The following is a 26,116-nucleotide window of genomic DNA, read 5'->3' on the forward strand; positions in this document are numbered from 1 at the left end:
TTACTTATTTAAAAAATAAAATAAAACAATTACATTATTTTGCTGCCAGTTGTCTTTCTTCCACGACCAGATTCAAAATTTGAAGTGGGGTATTCAAGGACCAGTGCACCACCTAGTGCAATATGGGGGATATTACGGACCTCTTAAAAAGATCTACTCTAGACCAACTACTCCATGTGATATACGTCCAGAGAAACCCGGACAACCTGTGGTTAAAGACTTACATTCTAAACTGTTATATTAGTGTGAAGTTTGATGGTTATATATTACAGAAAACTTCAATGTATGGTAATTTCTTGTGGGATATCACTCCCACCACTCCAGTCATAAAGATGAGAATATTGGCCTTCCCTAACTAAATGTTTCTCTCACAGTTACCATGAAGTAAAACAGAAATTTAAAAATATAATAAAAATGCTGCAGTTCAAAAAGTTAGACATTCAAGTCATTTGTTATTTATTAGAATTGATTTAGTGTACAGTTTCTCTAATCATAAAAATAAGAATTGATTACACAACTATGAACTGCAGCAATTAGATGCAAGTATTGGTATCAAAAGTAAGTAAATAGAAAATGTATCTGGTAAGCTGTCAAGAAACAGTCTTGCATTTTCTTAGCCTCAGTTTGTGGTTAGAAGCATCAGTGAGGGAAGACATGTTATACATTTCAAAAGTAGTTTTAGACCCACTTAATCTTTTCCTCAACGCCATTTAGCCCACCAGCTAGTGTTGAAGAACCCTCAAGAAGGCACTCAGAGGCTGCAGAGAACTCAAGTCAAGCTGATTGATGAAATGTATTTTAAAGAGAAGAGAAGTGGTTTCCTGCCGGATGAGTAGAAGACATGTCCATGTCAACCACAGAGCAAAGCGCCTGTTTAGAAGTTCTTCTACGTTTCATAGAAGTCATGGTCAGGTGGGTCTCCCAGAACAAGTCTCAATTATATTGTAAGTCTTTAACTCTTTAATTGCTGACCATGAAAACGTTTGAAAACACACTTTAACATTTTCCATCACCTCTTACATTTGTGCAATATGACAGGTTCACACTATAGTCTATTTCAAACATTACTCAAGCCTATATGTACAATGGAAAAGTTATTGTTTGCTCTTATAACATTATCATCAGGAAGCAGTTCTCGTTCAGAGTAAAGGCAGTCGGTATCATTTCCTCTGGGATGAGCAAAAATAGCTTGGGTTTTCTCAAGCATGCAAATGAGAAGACAAAAAAACTGATTATGCGAGGATGTTAATGTAACACACAATTACATCTGTGATATTAAAAAAAGTTAAAAAATTATAGCTACCAAAAACAAATTGTCCTGGAATTAATCTGCATTTGTAATAAACCCACAACAGGATTTTTTTATTTATTGCATGAAATACATTTCGCATGTAGACTCAACTTAATTTGTTAAGCAAAGGCGACTTAATTTAACAAAAAGTTAAGTTTACTTGCTCACTTAAGTTTAACTTTCAAAAATGTATGTAGTCGATACAAAGATTTGTTTGGTCTACATAACAATTTGATGCAATGGTTTGCAATTGTTTTTAAATGTAGCCTAGATAAAAAAAAATTGACCTTTGAAAACCTCCATGCACATGTTATACCTGTAGAGCCTTCAATGCTTCTATGGTGTTGTTGCATTTGATATTCATGGCTACATTTTTCTTAGAAGGGGCTGATGCATTTTAGGTGCTTCCTCTTGTTGTTCGTCTTGAGTTTTAAAGGTGGAGTTTCATGGAGTTCCTCTTGGTTTCATTTATAGTCAACCAAGCGTTTTGTCCTCCAGTGTTGTGTGATAGTCATCTGTGCTGTCATGGTTTGCATCACCGACTCCCTCCAGGATCTTTATTAGTGTCTTCTGACGAATAGAAAACATGACCGGGAACCACCAGCTGGCTTTTCTCTGGACTCTGATCATCATGCATACTGGATGTGGTGAGTTTAGTTCTGTTGTTCAGGCTGGCTTGATGTTTTGCTTCCTTCTCTTAGGCTTGAATTGTAGCCTACTCAAAGCCAAAGAGTTAAATGTGAGCATATTTGTGAGAAGTTATTGTGATTAAATGTTCTAAAGCAAAATAACAGGACCACCGTATATAATTAATCACTTTGAAAAAAATTACATTTTGACTGTCAGATTATTTAACTCTGAGGCGTTGTGGTGTTCGAAATCGTATAGCAAAGATGAAAAATGTTTCTTAACATAGACTTTTATTTTGAGACTTACACATACCTAAATATAAATGTTTTCACTTTTTTTGTGTTTATGCTGACGCTGATATTTAATTTTTGTTTTATTTGTTGAAGTATGCAGTGACGTGCAGTTCTTTGAGAGGAGTGAGGGGGAATCCGTAGTTCTCCCCTGCGCGGTGAACCAGACGGGCCCCTCGCCCTTCGGTGTCTACCTGATGCGCAGTTGGCTGCGTACCAGCGAAATGCTGTACATGCACACCAAGAGCGACTTCACGTTGAAAAACGACGGAGACAAACACCGCATCAGCGTCAGCGGCGACCCAAGCAGCCGCTCCCTAAACGTGACCCTCTCACAGCTGAGAGCCGGGGACACGTACCGCTACTACTGCGAGTTTGTCGTGGATAACCCTTCATCTGTGGACGAGCGACTGCCAGGGAAGACTGAATTTTTCCTCCTTGTAAAAGCTGGTGAGTTGTAGTTTTTTCATTTATTGCCACAGATCTTTCACGTGTTTTGTGACCAATGGAATGTTAAAAAAACACAAAAAAAACACCCCCTCTCACGAAACAAGAATATCAAACCACACAGGCGTTACGCACAGACGGCTTTGACATTTTGGAGAGGGGCTTTCGTTCTGCTCAGCACCTCGTCTGCCTCAGCACCACTGTCTTTAAAGGGAATATATGGGGTTGAAAGTGCTGTTCAAAATGGTGGTTTTTAATTGGCTAAATGAGGTTTGGTTTGAGGTCCAAGTTGCAATGCAGCTAGAAGGGAAGTGGTAAAACTGTGGGCCTACTAGGTATAATGTTAACTAGCTGGAGGAGGATGAGACCTTTACCAGAAAGATTTCTCACAACTTGGCAGCCCAAAACTTGGTCTTATTTGTGAAGTTTGACTGATGAAAGCATAAATGATGGTTCAACACCAATGAATACATCCTTACCTTTTACAAATAATGCCTTATTTCTTTGGTTTTACCTTCAACAAGTTCCTGAAAACATACGTGAAGTTCAGCACAACTCTGATCATCTTATCTTGCGGCCTAAGCTGCTGTGTGCGTCTGTCCTTTCAAATACATTCAGCATTTTATCCTCAGTCACTCTGCCAACTTAGTGCATGTTCGGCCTGTCCATGGACTATACATGGAGCTGGTTTTCATTTACTGAAAAAACAATCCTCACAAGATCACATACATGCTGAATAAAATGTAGGAAACATGCTCTTGGATGCAACACTTCACAGTACAGGATACCCAAAATTTCAACATTCTTTGTCCGAAATATACATTTTCATTCACACAGTCAGGTCAAACTCTAAAGTTGTATTTCCTCTCCACTCCGGAGATGCCCCTGGGTCTGACTCGGTTGGGTTGGTAGAGACGTGCGCTGGGGGCTCGGCCGTGCTCCCCTGTCTCCCCATAGGAGGGCAGACAGGCCTGGAAGTGGAGGGGGTGAGTCTGAAGCGTCAGAGGGGCCGGGAGGGACCTGTGGAGGTGGTGTACCACTCAAAGCGTCACCATGACAACAGCATCCCTCCGCCCTCCTCCTCCTCCTTCTCTGTTGAGCAGGTCCATCTGTCCTCGGCGCCCGGCCCCGGAGGCATCACCTACCAGCTCACCATACAGCAGCTGCAGCCAGACGACAGCGCCCTGTACAGCTGCCAACTGCTCCAACGGGGCACGCCCGACCACCAAAGCAGCAGCGGTCTAGGGAGACAAGTGTTCTTTGTTTCTGTGCAAGGTGGGTCACGTCACAGAAGGGACTTGATCACCCAGGTTACTCAAACTAATTAACTTCCTTCCTCTTTTTTTATATATAATAACCATTGCTCTTCATACTGTCCGCCCTGTTGCCGAAACCTTGTGTTTCCTCATCCTCTTTTGTCCTGTGGTTTTGTTTCACTCTAATCAGTCCAGCTTTGATTCCTCAGGATGTCACTGTTTGACACCGTTCTACTAACAAAACCGGTTGCAAGAAATATCCACAAAAATGGCAATGACATTAGGAAAATTTTCACTGATATTCATGTTTGCCAAGGAAAATGTTTTTGTTTTGATTTCGAAATGAGTACATTTGGGTGTGATGTCTCACATGCTTTGAAACCCATGCAATGTTCCCTTTCTTTTGTGTTGTGTACGTGTATGTCTGTGGGTGTTTGCCCAACTGGTAACATTAGACATCAATAAACAATTTAATTAATATTCTGTCAGTTAATCAATCATAGATATTATATTTTTATGTATGTAGTCCATTGTAGGGGGTTGTTGTAGATGTGGCAGACGATGTGCGATTTGATGTAGGCATGGTGGTGCTGAATCCACATTAAAATATAATTATAATTATTAATATAATTGTTTACTCTGAAATATATGAGTTGAAATAACAATAAATGTTTGGTTTTTATAATATATATAAGCAAAGGATAATACTGTAGAGATCAGTCCCACGATAGACAAACACATGAGAAAATGCATTTTCTTTAAACAGCAGTACGTGAGCTGCCTCTTAATCCATTACTAACATCCACTACTTTTTATTTAGGGTGTGTGTTTATGTGTTGTTTTGATGAAATGTAGCTGTCAGAGTGCATTGCTGCTGATAGGAAGCTGAATGGTGTCATTGGAGGGGGGGTGGGGAGGGGGTTGTGTGTGTGCAGCGTTGTTTATGTCGACCCTGTTATATTTAATGTTTCTCTCTGTTTCCTCACAGGAGGTCAATGCGGCTGTACCAGCTACTCCACCCTGCTGTATGCTCTGTCCTCAGCCGTGGCCATCCTCCTCCTCCTCCTTGTTGGAGTCGTGCTCATTAATAAGGTGAGTGGACTGTTAACATGCTGCTCTGACTTCGAGTTGTAGGGTTAGGGGAAAAACAATGAAACTGTAGTGTATTATCTTCAGCAGCACCTGCCTGTGTAGAGCGTGTGCCAGATACTTCCTCTGCAGCTCACCACAACACCGCAGTAGTTTCACAACTTGTTGCTGTGACATGTCAGCAAGATTTTTTTAAGGAGGGCAGTGAAACAAACCCCTATTCTCATCTTAAGTTAAGTTTAAAAAAAGTTAGCACTACTACTGAACTGCAGCGTTTTAAAAATAAATAAATAAATAAAAGAAAACAGTTAAACATGTCACAGTTAGAACTTTGGTTAGGACCTCCTATTAAGGATGCTCCCTCAAGAGAAAATGACAAACTCTGATTTTAACACAGGAAATCGAGAGCGTGTTAACTCTGTTTGTCACCTTCACTGATTTCTTTTTCTGTTCCTCCACCCTGTTTCGATGACTGTCAGGGCAGAGCACGCTCCGGAGGCAAGTCACAACCTCAGGCCCCCATCTACGAGGAGATGACCGGGATGAAGCCTCTCAGTAGAAAGCTGGCCTCTCAACATCTGGAGGAAGTGGATTGTTCTGAGTACACAAATTGCCATGTGAAGAAATCCTGTCCCGAAAACCATTATGAAAGCCCCATCGGAGTGTCTCAGAAATGAGACCTTCTTGCTAGCATCATGAAATGATTGGATAATTATTGAATGAATTGTTGATAGTTGGAAAAAGTAGTATTTTATTTTGGCATTTCCTTAAAACCTTTGTAAATGTTGGCTGCCCATGTGGTGGGGTTACATGTATACAATATTTCATCCCGGTATATGTGTGATTCTGTATTACGATGTCAATATATATTCTGATGTAATGATTTGTGTTTTCTAAAATCAGTGTGGAGTTTTGTTTACAAAAATGATGTAAATGCATTTCCTTCCCTGTTGAAACATTTCCAATGCCGCTTTTTTGAAATTTAAGAAACCTACATAATCCATGTTTGGAATGGAAAGTAAGTCTACCAATACAAAAATCAGCATCAAGTCCCATATGCGAGTGTCCACAGGGTACCTTTATAAACCTACAATTTTGAATAATTTAATCCTTTTTGATACTAAAATTATTAAAAAAATACAATTTTAACGTAAAGCATTGTTTATTGATTTGCAACTTTGAACACAATGACCTGATACAAATTGCAATATTTAATTGACAATAAATTTGCCCTCTAACTTTCATATCACACCCCCCTAAATATACTGTGTTGAATATACTTCTGCATGTATCCACATAATTCTGACTCAGATTTGTAATTTGGTTTTCTTATAGAAACTGTTTTCATGGTGTGGTGTAGCATCCAAAAACACAATAATTATCACAGACTGGGGTTTTTGAACAAAGGAGGAGAAATAATGGGTTGTTTTTTTGATAATACATTGGGAGTCTCTTGTCACACGAGGGACCTATATTAATGTTGGAAAAACCAAGAAATAGTGCATTTTGCATAGAAAGTTGACCTTTAAAATAATAGTTACTTCAAAGCTTTTTGAATCATTGATAAAAGACTGTATAAAGAGGAAAACTGAACTAAAAAAGGGACAAGACACCTAGTAACAGCCAAGAAAATTTGTAATTTATTAATATAGTCCGAAAGAAGCTCCATAATACATGGAAAAAATGTTTTCCGGTGCATGTCCTTAACAATCACATTCTATGAGGAGAAAAAGAACAACATTAAAAGCCACAACTTTGTATTTCAGTTACAGACATTTTTCCTTAATGTTTTTTTTGTCAATGTAAAGAGAAAGGCAAAGGCAAAGTAGCCCCCCCCCCCCCAACACCCACCCACCTCCCCTTAAAAAACAGACAGCCTTGAAAAGTCATGAGTTTTTTTTCAGTACAACCCACAGTGCTTTAGCAGAAGGATAAGCGCTCATTGGTTAAGGATAACACAGCATGGCGACGCAATGTAAAGTTTTGCTAAAACATTAGATGAGTATGAGGGGGTGGGGGGGTTAGAGTAGCAGAGTGGAGGAAAATCAGAGCCAGAGACAAAACTACATCAAACCCTGAACCCCAGAGTCTGAGTCGACAAACACCCGCAGTACAGCAGCTGGGTTTGGACCCTTCCCTCCCACTTGTGCATAGATCATGATCCTTTAAAAACCAGCTTTATTCCTCCACGTCAACACGCCTCTGAAAACCATCTGTTACATGTTAAGAAAAAAATCTCTCAACTACTGAATACCTGTCACCGGAAACAGACGTGTTAACAGACTGGAGAGATGATTTCAAAAACGAGACAAACCTATAAAAACAAAATAAACTTCTTGCACGATGCTCCTGAACTACAGGATGGAAACTTACATAAGGACAAAGTCAAAACATACAAATGCATTGACAATCTTCTTGACAATACAACCATTGATCAATGTTAAAATGTAAAGCAATTTCTACTTAGATTTCACAGGTAAAGCACACACTTTTTTCAAAGTTGATTCTCAGTCTTATTTGGTAAATATGTAACTTGCTACAAACATTTTTTTTTTGTCATTTTGAAGAAACAATGGTACTATCTATATTCTGGTAAACTCATAACCCTTCAGTGCTTGCTCGGAGTTTAATTGTTTTCAGTTGCTGCTCCTTTTTTTCTTTTCCCACACAAACATTTATCCTAGAAATGATGGAGTTGGTATCTGGAACCCTGGCCTTCCTGAGACAAAATCCACATATTTTTTTTTTTTTTACATTTTTTTTTATACGAGTGTGCAAGATAGTGAGCAAACTGCGTCTCTTACAGAGAACATAAAAATCACAACTCAATACATACAGAGATAGTCTGTCGACAATGAAAGAGAAATTAAAATTTGAAATATGACAACACTGATCAATCCCAGAGTTCTTAAAAGTAGCATACGTCTTCATTTTGCAAGATTTTCATGTCCATATTTGATGGAATTTGTCATTTTTTTCCTATTCTGCTACATTCCTGTTATAAATTTCTATCCTATTTCCTTGAACTTCAGACAAATGAAACGCTTGTAAACGACAGCTGGCTTTTGCAACAAAAGAAAAATTGAAAGAAAGAAAAGATAGGCACCTCTGAAATGAGTCTTGTAACAAACTCACTTCCCACTATATCCCTTTCCATTTCTCCATGAAGTTAACATAGGGATTACTAGTCCTTCTACAGCTATCTATGGCCACAGTTCTTTGTTTTTTCCCCCTTTTTTTGTACATTTTGCTTTTTTTTTTTGCTTTTTTTTCACAATTTTCTTTTAGTATAATCGGAACAAAATGGTGCAATACTCAATGATAATCCTTGTATCAGATTATTTCACAATAAAAGCCACTATAAGGTAAAACTTTTTACAGATAGAATGAACAAAATCCATTAAGTCCTTGAGTAAACATGTACACATGAATTGTCACCATCTCCCCTCCGTACTTAGACTCGTTTTTTCTACGATAAGCTGAGTGAGGGGTAGAAGACACTCAGTGCAACGTTAGAAGATAATAACAATGACTATCAGAATACACTTTTTGACGGAAAAAAAGATAAAGAAAATAAATGGAAACAAAGTATAACACAGTGGAACATAAAAGCAGGCTGTGTGCCCACTACACACAGTTTCTTGCGCACACATTCATACAAATATCTGACTTTCAAGCACACATCTATGATAACTTTTGCATTGTTTTCAAAGAATTTGAATTTGTAACTTAATGCAATACATTTTTAATATTCTCTAGAAGCCCCTAAGTGTACCTGTCAGATGAAGGAAACAAACAATAATTACCGACTTCACATTACGTTATTGGCTCTCCATGATTCAAGTATTTGTGTTCAATATTTTTTGTTTTGATATGTTTGTGATTTTCTTTTTTTCTCTATATATCAACTGGTTAGGTTGGGCTTTTAGACTGGCTAATTAACAAACAAGTATACATATATACAGTACAAGCACTTCAAAGTACTGCAATATGTCATCAAAACCAGAACGTGCATATCTGACTCCGTATAAGAAAGACACAGCTTTCAGTGAATCAAGTATCAGTTTAAACCCGACCCGAATTCTTTCCTTCGTAATCACTTATTTGCGGGGAAAATACATATTGCTCATTTTCAGTTGTATTAAACCAAGACCTTTCAAACTAAAATGAATAGCTTCAGAGGTTACGATCCAAGAAGTCTGAAGAAGTGATAGCACACACTATACTCAGAGCATATATATATATACACTCACCGGCCACTTTATTAGATACAGCGGTTCATTTTCTTGTTAACACATATAACTAATCAGCCAATCACATGGCAGCAACTCAATGCATTTAGGCATGTAGACCTGGACAGGACAACTTATTGAAGTTAAAACCGAGCATCAAAATGGGGAAGAAAGGTGGTTTAAGTGACTTTGAACCCATTCTCGGTTTAAACTTCAGCATGTTGTCTTGACCACGTCTACATGCCTAAATGCATTGAGTTGCGGCCATGTGATTGGCAGATTAGCTTTTTGTTTTTATGAGCAATTGAACAGGTGTACCTAATAAAGTGGCCGGGGAGTGTATATATATATATGTGTGTGTAGTGTATACATATATACTGTTAATTAGAAGAGAACTGTAGAGAGGAGAGCCTCTCGATGCTGGTGCAGCATGGGAAACCCCCTCCACTGTCAGGGTTCTCCAGTTAGTACAGGATGCTGGGAGGTCCTCGGCTAGTGGGTCTGTCTGAGCTTGGATCAAGGCAGTTACAGAAACAGGCAATAGTGATTTTTGCTTGTGTGCTGCAGGACTGCAAGTCCTGAAAGGTAGCCTTTTCCTGTTTTTTTTGTTTTTTTTAAACTTTTCTTTAAAATGCTTTTAAGACTTTGTACCTCTTGAAATGTGCCCCTCCCCTCCCGCTAATGCAGAATGAGGAGAGTGAGGCTGATACAGTGGGCCCAAGCCATCTAGGTCTGTGGAAATGTACAGTTCAGTGGGCCCTGCTTTGAGCAGGACACAAACATAAAAACGAGATAAATACAGCATCCACAAAAAGGCACCCCGGCCACCAGTCTACTCCTTGAGATGGTGGTAGTAGAGGCTGATGACCGGAGATGTTTCAGCTAGAAGTGCAGAGCTTTAACATATTATAGATCCTTTTTTTTTCATTTAGATTTTTTAGCATTTTTAAGATTTTTATGTCAAACTTCATAAAAATGACGTTAAAATGTGATTTCATTTTTGGTTTAAAAAAATATGTACCCGGGATTACCCATCATCAACTGTGCACTGTAGCAAACTGGAACCCCCAACTGAGTAAAGATTTTCTCCTTAGCATGGGGAATTCCCCACAAAAGCATTAAAAAAAAAAGAAAGAAAAGAATCTCAGTCATTTAAGGGTGTGATGCTGCCGCCCATTTGTTTGATCCCTCCTGTCCCCCGCTGCACCCTCTACAAAGGTTATCAAAGCTCTTCCAAACAAGGAACAGAAGTGCTCTCTATAAAGTTTGACACAGCTAATTTATAATGGCACATTACGTTGGCAACTTTTACATGCAGTAAGGTGCCCCAAACAGTAACAATAGGCCACCTTTTGAGACAAGGATTCAATACAGGCCTTATCCCCTTCCAATTAGGATCAAGTTCGAGGCATGAGGTCTGTACATACATTTACGCAGATGTCCTTTTAATTTAAGACGTTGCTCTCACAGTAGAAAGGACAGATATGGAGAGCTGCATCTCATACTTGGTATCATCAACTCCCCAACCCTGAGATCAAGCTGGACAGAAGTGTCTTCAGCACAGATAGAAAGGCAGACCTTTGATAAAGTGTTTGGACTTAAGTATACAACAGTGTTTTTGTGGCTTAGCCTGCCTGACTTTACAGCAACGGCGGCCATTCTGAAGTGCCGACAGAAGCGGAGCGCCAAGCTCTGGGAGGAGTGCTCATTACAAGGTCAGGTTTGGCGTGCTGTAAAGGGCCCAGGCCTCTAGTCTTTTTTTTGCATAGAAACAGATGAGGGCCTGTTGGTGCCTGGAGGGCTACTGGGTCTGGTAGAGGTTGGAGGAGGAGAGGAGGTCATAGCGTAGCAGCTAGGCAAAGGGCAAAGGGAGGACAGGCCTGCGGAGCAGCTTGGAGCGACAAGCAGCCACACCCCCATCTGAGACACCTTCTTTTCTACACACCTCAAGATACTACCTGGAAGTAATACAAAATACTGTCAAAACACAAAAGCATGATCAGTTCAAAACAAAAAGACAATCAATAACGCTCTGTAGTATTGATCCTCGTTTTGCATTCAATACACAGGATGAACATACAGAGGCACCTCTGACTAAAGTGTTTCTGCATATGAACAGTGAAGGGCTAAGTTCAGCAGCCAGTATTTTGTAGACACAAATAACATAAGAACACATTGAAAAAAATTGTTGAATGAAAAAGAAAAAGTACACTGGCAAAAATTCCAGAAATATGACTATTACATCTTCCAGCTAAAGTGATCTTTGTGTCAAAGTACTGAGAGATGAGGGAGAGGGCAGGAACGACAGCGGGGTCGAGTGGTGGCATCCCCTTTTGTTGGAGAGCCGTGATTGGCCAGTCTCGGGAGGAGCCTTCTTCTGAGGGAGGGGGTCAAGTGGAGCCCAGGAGGAAGTGCTGCGCTGTGGGGCAGAGGACCACAGCAGAGAGGCACTGAGTGGACGCTCCCCCTCCCCACCACAGTCCAACCGACCGGCTCGCTCTGCTGGCCAGCGGAGACAGCTGACGTTGCAAGTCTAGTGCCTCCAATAAGAAAAAGGCTAAACATTTGGAGTAACAGTGATTTTCACTTTTGATATTGTTCAAAGAAGGGGGGAGGGGGAGAATTTGACTGCAGTACCCCCCCTCCCCTCACCCCTCCTCCCCCAAAGTCCAATGGTACATTTCAGTTTTGTTTCCCTTCATCCTGCTACCAGAGGAACAGAGTTCCAAGGAATAGATATAGTACATACAAGAGCAGTTTTTTTCCCGTTTGTTTTCAATTTTTTTTTTGCTGCTCCTTTCTTGATTTATTGGATTGCAGTTGAAGCGATTTGCTCTTCATAAGTGCTATGATAAAACCCTTTGAATTTATAAAAGTCTTAGTCTCTTCTGTTTGTACAGTACCAAACGCAAGGAACACTCGTAGGTCTACTGCATTAGGAGAAACCCCTCTTATTTGGTATTGTGCCAGATACCCAGAACCAGCCAATCCCGCTGTGGATTCAGTCTCTTTTGGGGTGTGGCTGTGGCATGCAGAGAGGAAGTGTGCATTATTGTGTACCCAGTGTCACTCTTAAGTACAGTTTGCTGCATGCACAGTTCACCCGCTGCTGCTGCTTCTTCTTCCTCTTTGCAGAGTTTTCCCCCCCCAACAGTTCCAGAGGGATTTGGCGGCCTGGAGGGAATCCAAGTTTTGAAAAGGGGGGTTAAGGTATTTTTGAAGTTACAAAGTCTTTTGCTTCGATCAGCAACAATCAAAAGAAACAATAGAGAAACCCGCTCCGGTGGACATAGAGTATGGACGGAAGAAAAGTCTATGGTGTATATTGCACAACGTAACTGTCACATGTAGTTGAAATTGTGTTCTTTTTTTCTCCGAGAACTAGCTGACCATACAGGGCGCTGGGCTTCATAAGAAATCGGACAGTAGAAAATTCAACAAAGCCCCAGTAAGCGACTGGGTTCCAGGTTGAAGATGACCAGAAGGATCTGGGCTTGCACACGTCAATGATTAGGTGCCACCGGACATACATAGACATGTACGGAGACACGCAGCAAGGTTGACAAATAATCTTCTCTCAGCTTATAGGTTAAGATAGATATTTAAAAAAAATGCGCTTGGGTCTAGACCTTAAAAAAAAAAAACAGCTGTGTCAATCCCTTTGAGAAGACAAATGAAAAAATAACTCAGCTGATGATTGGTAGGGTCAGTCATGTGGCCAGGCCGGTTTACTGCCCACTGACAGAGTTGGTCACCAGTCATGTCCTGTACCACTTGCTGGCTCAGAGGTGAAACTGTGCAAGATTTCAGCAATTTCTTCAGTTACAAAATAAACTAAAAAAAGGAGTCTTGGGAAGGACCTGGGCCAGAGAGCACTTAAGGCTAAAATTAGTGCTGAGAAACAAACTTTAACATAACTAGTAAAGGTCTTTGAACCACATCATTGGCCATGGACATGCTGGGAATGGTCGTTTTAAGTCTTATTTTGGGATGATTTCTTTCTTTTTTTCTTTTGGAGGGAAAAGGAAAGTCTCAGATGGCAGCTTTGATTGCTTCTCCTAAAGACACATGTATATTTATGGAAAACTAAAAACACCTCAAAGGTTTCTTTGTGTTGTGTCTCATATCAGTTTGCTTTATATGATGCATTTCAAAAATACCAAAAAAAAAAAAAAACTTAAACCAAACAAAAGAAGGGACAAAAGCAAAACAGAGGGACTGGAGTCTGCAGTCTGTGTGGTAGGGACCCCAGCCTTCTGATTCACACTTCACAGTTCAAATTGATACTGATTATCGCCACATGATTTGCTTGGGTTTCGCTCCTGTTCGTATGGATTTTTCTTTTGTAGTATTTTTTTCCAACCGACCTCCACCGATAGCTTATATGACATGGTGGTGGTGGGTTGGTAGGTCGGTGAGTGTATGGTGGCCTATCAGCCTACATGGACTCTCCACTGAGCAGGTCTCCAGGCAGCAGGGTGTTAATGGAGGTCGGGCTCCCGATCACACGGGCATCTTCCCCGCCTGGCGGACCCCACAGGCTGGAGTACTGAGGCACCCCGCCCCACAGCAGGTCACCTCCTCCGCTGGCCTTGCCTCCACTGCTGCTCCAATGGTTCATAGAGTGGGACTGCGCCACACCGCCCATCCGGTTCTGATTGGTTCCCGGATTGGCCTGCCAGCTAGTGGTGTTCGCCCCTAGAGACTGGCCTTGTGCAAAGAAGCGGTTCACCTCCTCCTCACCGGCAAATTCCGCCAGGATGGTGGTGTTTCCAAGCACACACCTAACAGAGGGCCGGGGAGGGAAATCATCCGTGTTATTACTGAGATCATTTACACAGAAATGAGGAACAAATACATTTTTAGTTGTGAAAGACAGCCGACCATTTTTAAGTCCTCTATCACGCTATGATGCTTCTTTCTGCACAGCCATTACCACATTTCAGGCTGCTGCTACTGACAATAAAAAATGGGTCACACCTCTTGCATTTTGATTGTTACATCATCATTGTTATATAACATTACACTACCTCCTCTCCCAGGGCTGCCTTTACCTGCCACTAGGCCCTGGGGCTGAGAGGTTTCGTAGCCCCCTCCCCCCCCCCCCCCGGGCGGCGGTCTTACAATACAGAAGCCATGTTTGTCTACACCACAATATCTCTATTGATGAAATACAAAATCACAGGGCCAAAAAAAAAACATGTACTTAAACCCCCTCCTGGTATAATAACTTTTAATAACCAAATACACATGGTTGGTCACAGTGTTTTTCCAAGTTATTGAAGAGATAGCAGTGGGGACCCAGGACCTTCTAGGGGGGTCCGGGGGCATGGGGGAAAAATTTGAACCTTTTAAAGTAAAATGCATCAATCTGGTGCACTTTGAGAAGAAAACTAAGGCTAAATCACCTGTGTACTATGTGAGCTATTTTCTGAAATCATTTGGAGACACAGAAATACCAAAAAGCAGAAACAAAAATATACAGGTTTAAAAAATCCAGTCAGTCAGCATTCCATTTTTTTTTAAATAATCCCTTATCCCAAAGCTACTTCTCTCTTTGAACTCTTAGTTTTGTTTTTAATGGCTCAACTCAATATAGGCCCATGATCTGCATTGCCACGAACAATGTTATTTAAACAAAAATAACAAAAATGTACTGGTGAATGATAGGCCCCTTGATCTTCGTAGGCCAAAAATAATGTGATTTTTTTTCCTTTTTCTTTACTGGTTCATGATGGGCCCCTGATCTCTCTACGCCCCCCTACGATCAGGGGCCTATCATGAGCCAGTCAATAATTTATCTAAATGACAATGTGCGGGGCCTTCTTAGATCAGGGGCCTATATTGAGACAGTAAAAAAAAATAATAAAAAAAAAATAAAAATTGAGAGGCCCCTGATCCTTGTAGGCCTTGGGGCTTCAGCCCAGGTAAGCCCGTGCATTAAGGCGGCCCTGTCCTCTCCCACGTGACTTCCCAGAAACTTTTAAAAAACATCGCCTGCACTTATTCTAGAAGCTGAACTGTTCTCAGTTTGGGAAAAGACCAATAAGAAAGTACACAGGGTTTTCCCCAAGTTCTCCAAATTATCTTTCCGTGTGATACCTGCTTAACTTTAAAATTTAAAAAAAGGCAGCTGATGTCTAGGATCAATACGGTTTAACATTTCCTTGATTTTGCTTGTCTAAGCCCGCATTGTAAGAGACTTGGCTGAGGCTTACATGTGCAGAGATTTCTGGGCCTTTGCGGACTCGTCCTTGGAGCTGTAGCGCACCACAGCGTTCCCCTGGGTCAGGTTGAGGTGGAATGTGATCAGGGGGCCATGCTGCATGCACAGGGTCCGCAGAGTCGAACCATCAATCTGGAACAAAAGAAAGCCGTTACAATTAATATTTCATTCTCATCCACATTACACTGTCTTTTCAGCGTTACTCTCTGATCTGCCACAACACTTTTGTTTCTCACTTTTATTTCTTCACATAGCCAACATATCTATCATTGAATTTCTACCTGATGACATCCTCTATACCAATAAAACACTGTGGCTTCAATCTAGCGAGCACTAGCAGCAGAGAGTACATACTTGTGGGGTGAGATTCCTCAGCACCAGCCAGCTGCTGGCCCTGTTGGAGCTGTCAGTACTCCAGGTGGTTCCCTCTGTAACAGAAATGCAGACAGTCAGATATAATGTTAAAAATGGAGTGCTTTAATGGAAAAATGTGAAATAAAAAGTGAAAAAGAGAAGCTGCTGAGGTTGTGAGTGCAGTGTTTTTCTATTGGCAACTTCCTTTCACCTTTCACAGTGTAATAAAATGAAGTTGGTTAAATAGGCATATTTGGGGAGTATGTGAAGAAAGTTTCAAGAAATAGTCACTTTACTATATAATTTTAAGAAGGAAACTGTTCTAATCGTAATTTCCTGTCAAACCCTTATTATTAGATGTTTTTAAGCTGCTCTCGGGGCCTGTGATCTCTTGGCGAACAAGTCAGACTCTTAATATTTTAAACAACAAAGAGGTGACAACCACATCTGTTTTGTTATTTCAAAACACATACATCTTGCACTGCATAAAGTATTTTCTGCATGCCCAGTCAAACCAAGGTCACATGCACCATGTTTAAAGGAGGTTGCTCGCAGGGCCAGTAAACCTCAAGATGTCAGTTTAGCAGGGTGGGTGTGCTCACACAGCCTTTAGATCGCGAGTGCACACACAGTCACAGCTATGAACTCTGCCACACCTACGTGCCTTCAGTCACGTCTGCCTTCGATTGGTGTGAAACACATCATGGTGACATTGATACATGTTATATCTGTGATTTCTATTTGGAAAAACTTCTGGAGACTTTTAAATGGCTTTTGAATTCTGAAATTGCAGTAAAAGGCTTAGCAGCAAGCCGTTATTATGTTAATATTAGTTCCTTACCAGGACTATATCCCCTTAAAATGAAACCTGAGATTCTTAAGTGTCAACCCAATAAGCAGTGTTTCCAATGTATTAAATGTATTTGAAATGTTGTCATTATTGAGGGTTGATTGAAAAGTCTTGAGGAAATGTGCATGACTTTGTGAAAGAGTGAGTCAGTTTCAATAGGTGTTTCTAATAGAAATGAAACAAGTTAAGTTCATGGTTTAGAGTACTGTGCTCACCAGAGGAGTAGGAGCCACTCCAGCCTTGGCCCAGGCCCAGTGAGTTGCCTCCCCAGGTAGAGGAGGGCTGCTTGTTGGTGAGGCCTGGTGGGGGCCGGGAAGGGGCCACGCTGCCCCGCTGCTGCTGCTGCTGCTGCTGCTGCTGCTGCTGCTGAGGGACTTTCCAAAGCTCATGAGACAGAGAGGCCTGGCTCTGGGTGATGGCCCCTGGGGACCAGGTGGACTTCATGTCAGATAGTTTACCTTTAACATGGAGAGAGGATGGAGAGTTAGAGGACAGTGGAAAGAAAGTCAGAAAAAGATGAAGATGTAAAGTCGACCTAAAGTCACAAGTTCACAATTTACGCATCTATTGTTTCTGGTCCACTGACTGGTGGAGCTAATGCAACGGTTGATTCAGCGGGCTAAGGAATAGTTCCAACATTTCCAATTTTTGTGAATTAGCTAAGCTAACCTGAATGAGGAACCTTTGCCCCTTATTTCATCAAAAATGCACAATGTTAAAGGGAAGGTTTCTGTCGCCTTATATTGAGCCGATGAGTGGGTCAAATCACAAAAATTAAATGTTGAACAATTCCTTTAATGATATAAATTCAACAATTAATGTTTTGTCAAAATTCCATCAACCAAATATTTAAAAAAGGCAAAAAAGTTTCATATTAAGACAAATTAAAATGTGCACTGCATCTAGCTGAAATATTTATATACATAAAAAAACTTTCTAAATTAGTTAAAACAGTTACAAATAGACGCCTTGGTGCAAGTAGAATCTGAGTCTACTGTCCTGTTAAGACAAGACGTCAAAACAGTAAAACTTTCAAATACATTTTTTATTTTCACGTACCACTAATCTCTCCATTCTATAAAAAAAGTATGGAAAAACAAAACAAAAACTGTGTCTACAGACACATTTATTTCACGGATCACATCTCAAGAAACATTAGCAAAGTAGAGAATTTAATTGTTTTTAAATTTCTATCTCAAGAGCGCACCCACCCACAAACCCACATACACACAGGGTGTGTACTATTGTCATGACCAGCTGGGGGCGAGGCTTGTTTTTTTTTGTGGGTTGGATGAAAGAGGCACAGATGGTTTCAGGTCACATTTAGTTGAGGTTGGTGCCTTAGTATTGGTAAAGGTGTTGTCTAAAGGCACTGAGGGGAAAAAACTTAAGGTGTGACTTGGTTAAAGAAAAATATGGATCAGGGGTCGGGTAAGGTTTAGAATGGGTGGGGAGGGAAGCTTTAGGCAGTGTTGAATCGGGGGCTCCTATTTGGATAAGGAGAGCTCTAGCAGGTCCACACACAGGAGGGAAGACACTCTGGATGTGTACCTGAGCACTCTCCATCAGAGGACGACAGAGTGAAAGAGCTACAGTAGCCACTGACTGGCCAGTCACTGCTGGTTGGAGGCAGAGAGCCATCCTGAGGTGGAGCAGCTGGGGAAGTGGCTATATGGTCGCAGAGGTAACAGTGTTATGGTCAGAGATAAGAGAGAAAAAAACAAAACAAGTAATTTCATGTTTGCATCAGTACACCCCGATGTCGGGGCCTGTAGTGTACCAGAGATAGTAACATGGGTCAGCTTGTGTAAGTGAAATATTGATTAATCTCCATCTGATTGGCTTCCCACAGGGTTTTATTGCTTTATGGTGACTGGTGGTCTGAAATGGATATTTGTGGTCTTGCCTCTGTTTATACCTCCGTTCCTGTCCCGCAGCAGGTAGCGGTTGACGTCGTGGATGTTGGTGTTGATGGTGGGACCGCTGGGGACGCTGCCAGGGGTCATGTTGGGGTCATTCTCGGGGTCGATATTCTGAAGGCCCTTCCATGGCACACCTGGACAGAACTCTAAGGGAGCAAAAAATAAAATAAAAATAAAAATATTAAATTAAGGCAAGGCAAGTTTATTTATATACCACAATTCAGACACAAGGCAATTTAAAGTGCTTTACAGGGGCGCCCTTAGCTCAGTTGGTATGGCGTTCCCCCATGGGCCTCGGCCAGCAGCGGACCCGGGTTCGATTCCAGCCCGCGGTCGTACTCTGCATGTCACTCCCCTCTCTGCCCCATTTCAACTCTATCTCTACACTATCAATAAAGCATAAAAATGCCAAAAAAATTAAAAAATCTTTGAAGTGCTTTACAGGGGCATAAAATACATCAAAATTGGACCTTTGAAATGGCAATCTAGAGATTGCAAAAACAAAGAAAATACATCAAGATTCAAGATAAGACATTAAACATTTAGACTGCAATGTAGAATGGCTGCAAGGAGAATTACGTGACTGGCAATATAGTTATTTTCTATATAGCATGTTTAACTTAATTACTCTTTCATAGTTTCAAACTAATTAAAAAATATTGGGGAATCTGTGTTCACATAACCAAATAGAATTTATTTTGAGGCAATCTTCGCCTACATTAGACATCCTATAGGTTGATCACATCCGTGTCTGTTCGGACTGAAGTCTCTTCCCCTAAAATCGATGCCATTTTTGTACGCTAAATGGATCTAACATTACGCCATCTTGTGACTTCCCCATAGATTATAAACAATTCACAGAAGCCTCTAAGCCACAGCTTCCTTCACACTTATTCTGAGAATGAGGCAAATGCTAGCCTGGAAATCCAGACCCTGATATCTTGAACGATAGAGGGTCTGGCCACGATCAATAGTAATTTCCAACTCAAGGGGCGGCTCCTACTCGTGCATTTCAAATGCCACTGCACGCAGTTGGATAGCACTACAACCAATCAGAGCGATGCACAAGGTGACGTAAGCCCCTTTCGTTTAGCGAACAGCTGTTAAACTGTTAAATTAAACGTTTGCCGTTGTCGGTCGTCAAAACAGAACATTCCACTTACTTGCTAATGAAAGATTTGAGTGCCGTCTTCCAAATCGTTAAGGGTCGAGGCCAAAGCAGTCTCAAACTCACACAACATATCAGCAGCCATCTTTGATGTTTACTATCACGGCTTCGACGTCGCATGCACGTCACTGTCGTCATCCGGTTACGTCCTCCCTAGAGTACCATATAAAGGGCTCTGGCGCGCCCATATTAGATAGAACCAATTGAAACCATAGCCAGATTTCTGGTCTTCTTGATAAAGCTTCAACGGAGCGTGTCCAGACCAACAAGCGCAGCAAATTTAATTTGCCAGCGCCTAGTGGTAGGTCTGGGAATGCCAGGCTAGGCAAATGCTGCAGCAGATATTAAATTAATGAGTCGCTTCCTTTTTTCTGCATCGCAGTGTGACCAACCTCTTTGGCCAACCTCAAATATTCAAAGATTGTACTTGGTTTAAAATCATTGTGGGAGTGCTTCAAGACGGATGTCCTCCTGCCAGATTATGTTCCCCTTTTTTGTATTTAAGCGGAAACTTTTGTGGAACTGCATCTTACCAAATACAGTTTTTACTTGTGACATTTTGACATACTAAGCACCGGTGTGAATAATAAACTTTACAATAGCTCAATTTAATTTAGCTGATTCAGTTTCAGGGTCAATGTCCTATGCATTCAGGCTCACTGTCATGTCTCACGCTTCAACGGAGAACAGATCGGTAATGTCATCAGTAACACACATGTGCTTTTCCTGTTATGATGACACGTGAAAATATCTGCTGTGTTAAAGGTCAACATTGTGAATAGTCTTTTGATTGTGGAATCCAAATCCTGCAGCCAGGAGAGTGAGGGTGGTGGCAGTGCAGCCCAGTTTGTACACGCCCACACATTCTTAAAGAGAGATCTAATCAGGCAATGTTCAAAAAACCCAACGTGTGGGTTGATTAATGCACCTGGAACACTGAGAACGTAAGTGGCACCTTACATCTTGCTACCAGAGCCACAGTGTCTGCTTTGTCCACTGCAAGGGTGGATACAAGGTTCTACAATTATCATAGTGTGTCGTTTTTTTTTTCCATAAATTCACAGTCCGACAGAACTATAAGGATCATTTACCACAAACAAAAATAAATGTGTAGGCGACCTGCAATCAAATTGTATGCAGGAATACAACTGACTACTAGTAAATATGTGCCGCTAGGTGCTGATTACGTGCTAATTACATGCTCAGTGTAGCAGAGGGGTTAGGATTCACAAGGACTTTAATGGTAACATATTCGTATCGTGTCCTCACCTGGGGGCCAGTTGATGTTGGTCCCATTGGAGATCTTTTCATTGGGGTTCTTGCCCTGGCCCCAGCTGTCTTGGGGCACCATGGAGCTGGTGGGGGACTCAGAGCTGGACATTAAATTGTAAGGGCTGTATGAGTCCTCCATCTGGGGGGGCTTCCCAGGGGGGCCCAGGTTAGAGGCAGCAGATATGGCACCTAGTATATGCAGGGACAAATATACATATTGAATAGAGTTTTACTATGAGATGAAGGCATGAAGAAAAAGTTAAAATTGAAAGTGAAGGAGTCAACAAGTTAGCATCAGTTGGCCAGTTTCCAGTCTTAAGACATTACACAATCCAAATGAGATCTGACCGGTGGCTGACATTATTACATGATCCATGTTGTTTGGATATGTACGGATAGTACCACATTGGCCCAAATGCAAGACAACCTTTTGTTTTTAGGTAATTAGATTTGAAAATGACATGTCACATTAGGGGCACTTTACACGGTGAAAACGTGACCGTTTTCCCGTTTTTGGTTTAAAAAAAAACCCGTTCAGACACAATTTATCTGACATCTTCACTCGTACACATGTTTTCAGAGGAAACGGGACGAAATCGCTGTAGTAGCAGTGTAGTTGGCATGCCAAGCCAATAGTCACTCAGCGGTGACACTTAGCCTAGTAGATAGCTCTTCCGGTACAATTTGATGCATAAAACCTTACGGTAACCGAAAATTAATGCCATTAACGTTCATAAAGCGGTTGGTATAAGCTTGGGGTTACAAGTATTGTAAATTACAAGCTTTCTGTCCTTCTGTCTTATTTCACCGCATTGAACTCGTGAAAACAGAAGACATGCTGATAGTGAAGGGGCTTTGTGAGCGGCTACTTTCCTGTTAGGCGTACTTCAAAATAAAAGTTGACTCACGTTTGTCCAGTGAAATGCTATTAATGTTTAGCCAGTGAAATGCTTTTACTGTGAAGCTGTAGCCTTAATACTCCTTTTGTTGAACAGTAACTTAACCGCTGCGCGCTGAACTATGGATAATGTTTTTTAATGTAGAGAGAGCCGTGTCCCTGGCATATAGAAGCTACACATGTTTATTTTGCGAGAAAAACCGGCAGAGCACAAATCTTTCCCCAGCCAAAGTGGCGGGTGGTCTCAATAACTTACTAATCGCTTAGACTAAGTTGGCGAGTGTTATATTTGAGCCCTGCACGACACTCTCCGCTGATCACAGTGATGGTGCCGCGGAGACACCTTTCATGTTATGTTGTCTTCTAACTTTATAACTCGCGTGTGGGTATTTTGACAGCAAATGTTAGACTACGCATACGTGAAGTGGAGCCGTGAAGTCAGCGTTAAAATGGTTTCGGTTTTTACAAGAGACCAAAACCGTTGTGTTTTCCCAAAAATCCTCCCTGGGAGTAGATCTCAAAAACTTGCAGTTTCAAGCCTGCGTTTGCTGTTTTCATGTAAATCAGTGGTTCTCAATTATTTTCTGTCATGCCCCCCCTAGGGGACAGAATTCTTTTTGCGGCCCCCCTAAATTGAAATAGTTCTGCATTTTGGAAGTTGTGCCACCCCTTGTTTCTAGAAAACCATGGAAGAAATTGGAAATGTGACCACATAATTAAGAAGAGCCATCCATTTGACTCATCCTGTAAAGAAGGGCGACACAAGGAATAAGATATAAGCACATTTAAGCTAAAAAAACTTTTGCCTTTCAAAGTAAAATTTCCATGATCAAGGTTTTTTGATTATTGTGTCTGAACAATTATAGATAAGTTTGAAAACATTTGACACATGTTTTAGTGCTTTGGTATGCTACATTTTGAGTCTATACAGTTAGCACGATGTCAGTCCTAAATTGCTGCATCATGCTTATTATCCAAATTTCTGGGATTGGGGTGATTTGTGCCAAAGGGCCTAGGTGAGCTATAAGTAAGTAAGTAAGTAAAATGTATTTATAAAAGCACATTTATGACAGTTTGCACTGTCCAAAGTGCTGTACATAGTGCATTCAGTAGGTAAACAATGAATGTAAAATAACAATAACCAAAATAAAAGACGTAAAGCCCATACAACCACATAAACACAGATAGTAGTGCAGAGGTAAGATAGTTAATGGGGAGGAAACACCAGGGTGTACATGTAGGTTTTGAGCCTTGATTTAAAGGCAGAAATGTAGGGGGAATCACATTTGTCAGGTGGCAGTTGGTTCCACAAGCACGGAGCAACTAGTGCAAAGTACATTTCTGAGAGTTGTGCCAGTGGCATGGCTGTATACGCTGGTCACCAAAAGAAAGTGATTGTCTACAGTAGCTCAGAAGAGAGTGACATCTCAATTCCACTTAACGACACCACTGATGAGAGTTCAGATGGCCAGAAAGATGATGATGGTGACTTTGTCATTGTGAGCTTTGCAGGTAAAACCATTAGATCTGCTAGGCCTTGTTTAAGAAAATTGTCCTTCAATCTTTGTCAACTATTTATTTATTTACTTTAAATACACCTTAAATAAGTGATTGTCTTATGGATTTGTCTTGCATTATGGTTTATGAGATGTATAGCAATGGCACAATTTACCCCATGGTATTCTCTCCAACCACACAACTTACACCACACCGGGGGCAAGTTGTGCAACAAGACAACTTTTTTTTCCGAAAGCTATATTTAACAGTTTATTCCAGATCCAAAGTTTTTATTTCCAGGGATGCACAACACCCTGAAATATATGTACATATTTGAGTTGGAGACTTTACTGTCAAGGCCTTACTTTAAAGTCACTTTGAGTGAAAAGTTGCACAACTTAGGCCACTCTCCCCTACTATTGAGAACCTGCTAATATTTATTTATTTATCCGTACAAAACCACTGTATGAGTTTCTGGCACGAGCATTCTGCATACAATCACCTTATTATCAAATTAGATAACAAATTAGCTGAGATAACTAAAAAATTCAAAGTTCAGTTTATTAGCTCAATTTGTAACATTTAAACAAGACTGCTCAGTCAGTGTGAATCTCAGGAAAGAGAAACAAGAGCAAATGATTTAATAAGGTTTGCATTTCATTAAAAAATGTTTTAACTGTAAACATAGTTAAGGTGGTGTTTTTTTATTATTATAGGCCAATAGGCCTTCTGTGATGCGATAACCAATAATTCATTAATGTTATTATTAGTCTACTTGCTTGATTTCTTTTTAAATAGCCTACAGAGACACTTGGAGACACATGTGGACATTTATTTACTGCAAATCGCGGCCTTTCGCGCGGATATGACCATACACAAGCACACATCGCGCTTGCTAGTACTTAATTATTATCATTTTTTTTTGTCAGTTGGAAATCAAGGCAGCCCGCGCCCCCTCCCCCCCCCCGACAACTCACGGCGCCCCCCACCATTTGAGAAGCACTGATGTAAATGATATAGTGCAACCGCGAAAATATTTTCGCGTATGCACCGTTTCGTGTTGTCGTGTAAAGTGCCCCTTAGATTCAAACACTTTATATGGTGCAGGGCTCTTGGAACTTGACAAACCAACTGAAATCGAAATAGCAGCTTCTGCCTGACCTGTTACTGCAAATAGGGGGGGGGGGGAGATTCTGACACCTAGGGATAAGTGTTTAAGGCCCTGTTCTCACGGCAACACGAAACGGTGCAAACGCGAAAAAATTCCCCTGGTAACGCTGACGTCACGGCTCCACTTCACGTATGCATAGTCTGTAACATTTGCTGTCATATACCCACACGCGAGTTATAAATTAGAAGACAACATAACGTGCAGGGCTTAAATAGGCCTATAACACTCGCCAATTTAGTCTGTAGTCTATTAGTAAGTTATTGATACCATGCACCCGCCACTTTGTCTGGGGAAAGATTTGTGCTCTGCCGCTTTTTCTAGCAAAATAAACTTGTGTACACGGCTCTCTCTACATTAAAAAACACTATCCATAGTTCAGCGCGCAGCGGTTAAGTTACTGTTCAACAAAAGGAGCATTAAGGCTACGGCTTCACAGTAAAAGCATTTCACTGGCTAAACATTAACAGCATTTCACCGGACAAACGTGAGTTGACTTTTATTTTGAAGTACGCCTAACAGGAAAAGTAGCCGCTCACAAAGCCCCTTCACTATCAGCATGTCTTCTGTTTTCACGAGTTCAATGCGGTGAAATAAGAGGACAGAAAGCTTGTCATTTACAATACTTGTAACCCCAAGCTTACACCAACCGCTTTATGAACGTTAGTGGCATTAATTTTCGGTTTCAGTAAGGTTTTATGCATCAAATTGTACCGGAAAAGCTATCTACTACTACCTTGTACCGCCCACTGCTGGCCTGGCATGCTTACTACATCTATTTCGTCCCGTTTCCTCTGAAAACATGTGCACGGGTGAAGATGTCAGATAAATTGTGTCTGAACGGGGGTTTTTTTTAAACCAAAAACGGGAAAACTGTTACGTTTTCACCGTGAGAACAGGCCCTAAGATTCTTATCTGTGGATGATCTGCAATGAGCTTGCAGACAAAAGGTGTGAACAAAACAAATGCTTGGGGGAAATGCTGCCGACACCTCAACTGCTGTGTTGACAGATGCAAGTAAAAACAAGCTAGTGTCAATTGTTGAGCTGGTTGAGGTTCAAAATGTGTGAAGGTGGGTGGCTGACATTATCGATTTATGATTTGAGTCATGTTTTACATCATGTCACTGTCTTTCTCCAACATACCGTGCTTATTGTAGCTGTTCTCCATGTTTGCGGAGTTGCCAGAGAGGTCCATGGAGTTGGAGTGTGTCCACTGGGACAGGCGGGATTGGGGCTGAGGAGGCTCCTTCATGGACATACCCCCAACCTCCATGCAGTTTACATTCATGTTTGGATTCAGTCCAGCTGCACACACACAAAAGAGATTTTTTTTTAAATGTAATCATTTATAATACGCAGGAGAGTGCTAGAAATATTTTTTTTCTCCAAGCAAAATCTAGTACAAGATCAGGATAATTTTTTAATTGCACAAAAGAATTGTTCACTGATCCTTGTTTAGGGAATGATGTCCTTATTCACATGTTGATGGACGATGAAAGACCCTAAAAGTGAATGTGTATGAAT

The 26,116-nt window shown here is 41.0% G+C and overlaps 2 protein-coding genes across 4 annotated transcripts in view; one reads left to right on the forward strand and one right to left on the reverse strand.

Moving 5' to 3' along the window:
* The first annotated feature begins 1,801 nt into the window (after positions 1-1,801).
* On the forward strand, positions 1,802-6,768 carry cd7al (cd7 antigen-like). 2 transcript variants are annotated; one of them, XM_080029619.1, is made up of 6 exons: positions 1,802-1,938; positions 2,308-2,661; positions 3,538-3,644; positions 3,762-3,933; positions 4,903-5,006; positions 5,483-6,768. In XM_080029619.1, exons 1-6 carry the CDS (start codon positions 1,878-1,880, stop codon positions 5,678-5,680), a joined length of 996 nt encoding a protein of 331 aa, XP_079885745.1. In that variant the 5' UTR covers positions 1,802-1,877; the 3' UTR covers positions 5,681-6,768. The 2 variants fall into 2 exon arrangements, with proteins under 2 accessions (XP_079885745.1, XP_079885744.1); XM_080029618.1 differs by having other exon boundaries at positions 3,538-3,933.
* Positions 6,769-6,867: 99 nt separating this feature from the next.
* The window catches only part of tnrc6c2 (trinucleotide repeat containing adaptor 6C2), a 60,665-nt gene continuing 41,416 nt past the window's right edge, over positions 6,868-26,116 (reverse strand). For both annotated transcript variants that reach the window (XM_080029617.1, XM_080029616.1), the window contains 7 exons: positions 25,736-25,897; positions 21,025-21,216; positions 18,584-18,733; positions 16,881-17,123; positions 15,816-15,889; positions 15,454-15,593; positions 6,868-14,019 (listed from right to left, as the gene is read on the reverse strand). In XM_080029617.1, coding sequence (XP_079885743.1) covers positions 13,674-14,019; positions 15,454-15,593; positions 15,816-15,889; positions 16,881-17,123; positions 18,584-18,733; positions 21,025-21,216; positions 25,736-25,897 — 1,307 coding nt within the window. In that variant the 3' untranslated portion in view covers positions 6,868-13,673. The remainder of the gene's footprint in view (positions 14,020-15,453; positions 15,594-15,815; positions 15,890-16,880; positions 17,124-18,583; positions 18,734-21,024; positions 21,217-25,735; positions 25,898-26,116) is intronic.

The sequence above is a fragment of the Ammodytes marinus genome (genome assembly GCF_949987685.1).
Source record: "Ammodytes marinus genome assembly, chromosome: 6".
NCBI lineage: Eukaryota > Metazoa > Chordata > Actinopteri > Uranoscopiformes > Ammodytidae > Ammodytes > Ammodytes marinus.

Coding starts and splice junctions, on each gene's coding strand:
- cd7al (XM_080029618.1), top strand. CDS start 1,878: ATGACCGGGAACCACCAGCTGGCTTTTCTCTGGACTCTGATCATCATG. Junction 1,939..2,307: donor CATCATGCATACTGGATGTG/GTGAGTTTAGTT, acceptor TATTTGTTGAAG/TATGCAGTGACGTGCAGTTC. Junction 2,662..3,537: donor TTTCCTCCTTGTAAAAGCTG/GTGAGTTGTAGT, acceptor TCCACTCCGGAG/ATGCCCCTGGGTCTGACTCG.